Raw genomic sequence first — 5603 nt, 5'->3', positions numbered from 1 at the left:
TAGAAATGTTGAGCATGATAAAGATCATCTTCATAAATAAATTATGTTGATTTCTTTTCGTGTCATAAGGTTATGAAGCAATGTGTGAATTGAAGAAGGAACGAGAAACCGAACTAGTGACTAGCATCAAAGACAGTCAACGGCCATCACGGAATTTAGCGAACAAAGTTAACAAGAAAGATAGTATGCAAGAGACAGAGCCGAATAGAACGCCGGAGCTGGACAAAAACGATCTACCGATTGATAAAATTCATTCAAAGTTGGGTAAAAAAAAAGGTAATAGTATTTCAGTGTTATGACTTTAAATAATGCATAATAATTTTTTTTTATTGCTAGAGCTCGTTGATGAAGTATTAAAAAAAATCTCTACTAAAACCTAACAATTTTCATATTTGTGTAGCTACTTTGCTTGTGGTTTTTACAACACTAATTTCAACGAAATTAATAACAATATTTTTTTTCTATGGATTGCATTGTAAAGGAGCAGAAAAACATCAAATCTCATATAATAGAAAATAGAAAAATAGTATCCATTATTACATTTGATGATGAAGAAGAATACTCTTTTGAAAGTTTAAAAGAGAAAATAAAAAAAATTTGCTGCAGAAAATGAACTGTTACATCAAATAGTAACAAGTAGTGAAAGTAAATATTTTTCTGATCTTCATGATTCATTTTTTGTAATTGTAGCTATTGAAATTAATATTCACAATGTGCTTTAAGTTTATTGACAGGTTTTCGAACGATCAGATGACTTACTTCAGACGCTAATTAAAGCACAACAGTTTATAAAAGAAGTCACTTACAATCATCGTGATACACAAAATTCATTATCTCATTTACAAAATACCAGACAGATATCATTATTATTATTATCAAAATGAAATTATTTAATACTGCTCTAGTTTTAACAGAAGCCATAAATGAACTCCGTTTTGATATCATTTAGATACTCTCTTATATGCTTTATAGCAAAGAAAATATTCTACCCCTCGAAATCCTTAAAGACATTAATAAATCACAGATTTTAAAGCAGGCAAATGCAAAAGCTGGCATTACCTTTCCTTTCTCTTTCGAGCTTAAAGAAATTCTCAAATACCAAAAATTAATAAAAACAAGTGCCTCTATAAAAGACAAAAAAGTTAATCGTATTATTCAAATTTCCACTTGTCGACAAAACTGCCTTTAACCTCCTCAGAATATTTTCAATACCTTTTAAAAGTAAAGTTCAAGACCACTACAACGTCTTGCTACCTGACTTCTCATATTTAGCTCTTGACGTTACACAGTCACTTGTTATCGCATTAACGTCTCTTCAAGGCTTAATGACCATTAATAACAATTATTTTGGTATAACTTTAAAATATCAAACGCTAGACAGACATTCCACGTGTGACACTAATTTGATTATAAGAGGGAAATGGTCAAGCAAATGTGACGTCCTAGTAACTCCTTTAGAGGACGATCATCTTCAACCCTTGGATGGTCATAGATGGCTATTCTTACTCTCCGCACCTGCATCGTTCACATACAAATGTCAACGGAAAACTATACCGCAAGTTGCACTCCCGACTACTGGTATCTTACGCCTAGAGGCCCCATGTTCTGGATACACTTCGAATGGATTCAAAATAGAACCTCCAAGGAAACCCAGTAATACAACCAATTCCACTATGATTGGTATTCCCATCCCGTACGACTGCTGCATAAAAGAACAACAAGAAGCAGAAAAGATATCGATAAATCCATTGAAGATGCACGACCTGAATCAAGAAAATTTGGTCTTCAATAAACACCGGCTGGAGAATCTCAGAGAAGATATCTTAAAAGAAAAACTTAAACCACTCTTCTCAATCACGCCCAAAGGATGGTTTTGGTCTGCAATTAGACTTTTAAGTATTATTACCATCACCACCTGTTGCTTATGTAACAAATGCCAATTATCGTTCAACTTCAACCCTTTCTCATGGGGGTGTCCGAACCTTTGTATAAACATCAACAATACAAATAGGCCAAAGACAGTGATAAGTAGAAGACCTTCCTACTGGGACTTCAACAATTGAACCCCCGTCATACGCTGCAACCGCTCCAGCAGTAACTACTCCAATGGCCACCATACTGGAAGAAGAATCAGATCCCAAATACGAAATTCACCTGCGAATGGACCCCAAACTTCGTATTATATAAAACAAAATAGACTGAAGAAAGATTTTGATAAAACGCTTTTACTATATATATATATATTGATATTAAAGACTGATAAAATGTTATATTTAATCAAAATGAGTTACCTTTAGCATATAACTATAATGTATTGTATCTTCTTATGTTAGATTTAGTTATTTCTTTTTAAATTTTGCACATAATTTTTCATTGTATATGCAAAATTCTTAAGTTAGGGGGAGTGTTACGTCTGTAACTTTACCAACNGTAAATATTCCGTTTTTGTGCTAATGAATTAAATTTCTTAAAACCATTAAGAGTTTATTCATTAAAAAATGTGGTACAGCAGTACATAAGGAAAAGCATTGCAATCGACGTTTGCTTTTTCTACATAATTAAATGGTCCTTCGAGCCGGATATTAAAAAAAATAAGTGCAAAAACTGTCGTGTGAATCATCACATTATCAACAAAGTGTGTGAGTCTTCATCATCATCAAAAACGTGTGTGGCTTTGCATCACCTCATTTTTACCGTCAACGAGTGTGGCTTTGCATCACATCATCATCAACTACCATCGAACGAGGAAATCATCACATTCCATAAAGGACTTCACGCAATTTCGATCCGTTTCGCAATCACCAATTCAACAATTCAAGTAAGTGTGCATCCTATCTTTTATCAATTCCCTTTTCATTCAACTGCTTTCAATTTGAGTTATTATGGAGGCTCTCAAAGGTTTGATTATTCAAAGGGGTCAAATTAAATCGCGCCTTACAAGGCTTATCAATTATTTTAAACAAGTTTCGTCCAAAGAAAACATAGGTGAGACTGACATATTAGAATTAGAAGATCGTCTCCACAGAGACCAAAACTTGTTAGAGGATTACGAACGTGTTCATTCACAAATTATTAGTAATTCCGATGATCCTACGCATGATTTAGATTTCGAGACATTTGAAAATAGCTTTTTTGATATCACCGCAAAAATTAAGTACTTTATTAACAAAAACAAAAATAATTCAAATGACAATATTAAAAAACCCGTCAACTTAGATCCCGAAATGGGGGAAGGTTTGTTACGTTTACCCAGCATTCAGTTGCCAACTTTCAGCGGTGAATTTGAAAATTGGCTTGAATTTCACGATGCCTTTGATTCGCTTATACACAGTAATTCACGGTTATCGAACATTCAAAAATTTTATTATTTAATATCAGCATTAAAGGGCGAAGCGTCACAAGCTATCAAATCGCTTAAGGTTTCTGCTGATAATTATTTAGTTGCCTGGGATATTCTAAAGAAACGCTTTGAAAACAAAAAACTGATTGTTCAAAACAATATTAAATCCCTTTTTAATTTAGAAACAATTTATAAAGATTCATACACATCTTTACAAAAGTTATTAGACAGTATTTTAAAAATAATTCAATCATTAAAAAAGTATGATCAGCCAACAGCTGATGTATTACTTATTTACATAATTATCTCAAAAATCAATAGTGCAACTCGTCATGAATGGGAATTATTTAAGCCTGCAGGTGACTTTCCTAAATTGCAAGAGTTTTTAGATTTCTTGGAAACATTAAAAAACTATGATCAGCCAACAGCTGATGTATTACTTATTTACATAATTACATCAAAAATCAGTAGTGCAACACGTCATGAATGGGAATTATTTCAGCCTGCAGGTGACTTTCCTAAATTGCAAGAGTTTTTAGATTTCTTGGAAACCCGTTGCCATATTCTGGGTTCAATTGAGGCCACAAAAGGTAGTACAAATATAAATAATTACAGTAAATCTAATCCAAAGTTTTCTCAAACCAAAAACACAAATGTACATGTGAGTACATTTAAAGCTATTTGTGCTTTATGCAAGGGTTCGCATCCCATATACGCATGTAATTCGTTCCTACAGCTAACCGTGTATGAGCGCATTTCGCAAGTAAAACGCATGCGACTATGTCTAAATTGTTTAAAACCCTACCACGAAATCAAAGATTGCAAAATGCGCAATTGTAAAAAATGCGACAAAAAACACAACACTCTGTTGCACCTAGCCAGGGAAAGCTCTTGTGAGCAAGGTTCAAAGGTTTTTAAAGGTAGCAATGTAAATGAAGGGAACGAAAAGGAACTAAAACAGCCAGGTAATTCAACTACTAGTAATGAGGTAACATTAGCAAATCTTTCTTCAAATAATTCGCAAGTCTTATTATCCACAGCTAGCATTAAGGTTTCTGATATTCATGGAAATACTCATTACTGCAGGGCTCTCCTTGATCCTGGTTCGCAATCCAGTTTCATTACAAACGATTTGTGTAATCGATTGGGCTTACGCAAATCAAAATCAAATTTGGTCGTCTCTGGTGTCAATCAATCCCTATCTAACGTAGAGTTCAAAACAATTCTTAAATTCGATTCGCGTATTAATAATTATAGTGGCAATATTCAATGCTTAGTATTAGACACAATTACAGCCTGTTTACCTGTAAGGTCCTTCAACCTAAAAGACTTAGAAATTCCAACAAATATTCAATTAGCCGACCCCAAGTGCAATATAAGCGGCAAAATTGATGTTCTATTAGGGGCTAAAGTTTTCTGGGAGCTGTTATCCATTGGACAGCATTCCTTATATAAAAACAAAGTCGTATTACAAAATACTAAATTAGGGTGGATTTTAGGAGGCAACCTTATTCTAAACAAAAATGATAATACTTCCCCAAACCTGTTGGCACATTGTAGCGTTACTGACGAAAACGAATTTCATAGAAAAATAGAACAATTTTGGGAGATAGATGATCGCGCTAATGAACTCAATAAATATTCGGAAGATGAGATTCATTGTGAGGAGCATTTCAAAAATACCACAAAACGTACAAGTTCCGGTCGTTTCATAGTCAATATTCCATTTAAGAAAAACGTTAATGATTTAGGGCAGTCAAAGGATCTCGCACTTAAGCGTTTTTACTCTCTTGAACGAAAGCTTGCTAAGAATCCCAGAATCAAAGAGGAATATTCTAATTTCTTAGAGGAGTATGAGAAATTAGGTCACATGACCCCTGTCGAAAAGGATGACATTACTACACCTCACTATTATCTACCCCACCATGCCGTTTTAAAAGAATCTAGCGAAACAACCAAACTTCGCGTTGTTTTCGATGGCTTCGCGAAGACAACGTCAGGTATATCACTTAACGAAACGCAGTATGTAGGTCCAACCATACAAAATGACTTATTCTCGATACTTTTACGATTTAGAAAGCATTCATACGTTCTATCAGCTGATATAGCAAAAATGTATAGGCAGGTTCAAGTTGACGAAAGTCAAAGACAACTTCAATCAATCCTTTGGCGACCATCTCAAAATCAGCAAATCAAAACCTACAAATTAAATACGGTGACTTACGGTACCGCGGCTGCCTCGTTCTTGGCGGTTCGTTGCCTA

The 5603-nt window shown here is 34.2% G+C and overlaps 1 protein-coding gene across 1 annotated transcript in view; it reads left to right on the top strand.

Annotated features, from left to right (window-relative positions):
- The first annotated feature begins 80 nt into the window (after positions 1 to 80).
- LOC112905321 overlaps positions 81 to 5603 on the top strand; it is a 9341-nt gene continuing 3818 nt past the window's right edge. Inside the window, exons 1-2 of the mRNA XM_025977476.1 lie at positions 81 to 276; positions 5092 to 5340. Of these exons, the coding sequence (XP_025833261.1) occupies positions 81 to 276; positions 5092 to 5340 (445 nt within the window). The remainder of the gene's footprint in view (positions 277 to 5091; positions 5341 to 5603) is intronic.

The sequence above is a fragment of the Agrilus planipennis genome, unplaced genomic scaffold (genome assembly GCF_000699045.2).
Source record: "Agrilus planipennis isolate EAB-ADULT unplaced genomic scaffold, Apla_2.0 scaffold359, whole genome shotgun sequence".
NCBI classification, from domain to species: domain Eukaryota; kingdom Metazoa; phylum Arthropoda; class Insecta; order Coleoptera; family Buprestidae; genus Agrilus; species Agrilus planipennis.
This window is presented reverse-complemented; position numbering and strand designations above follow the sequence as displayed.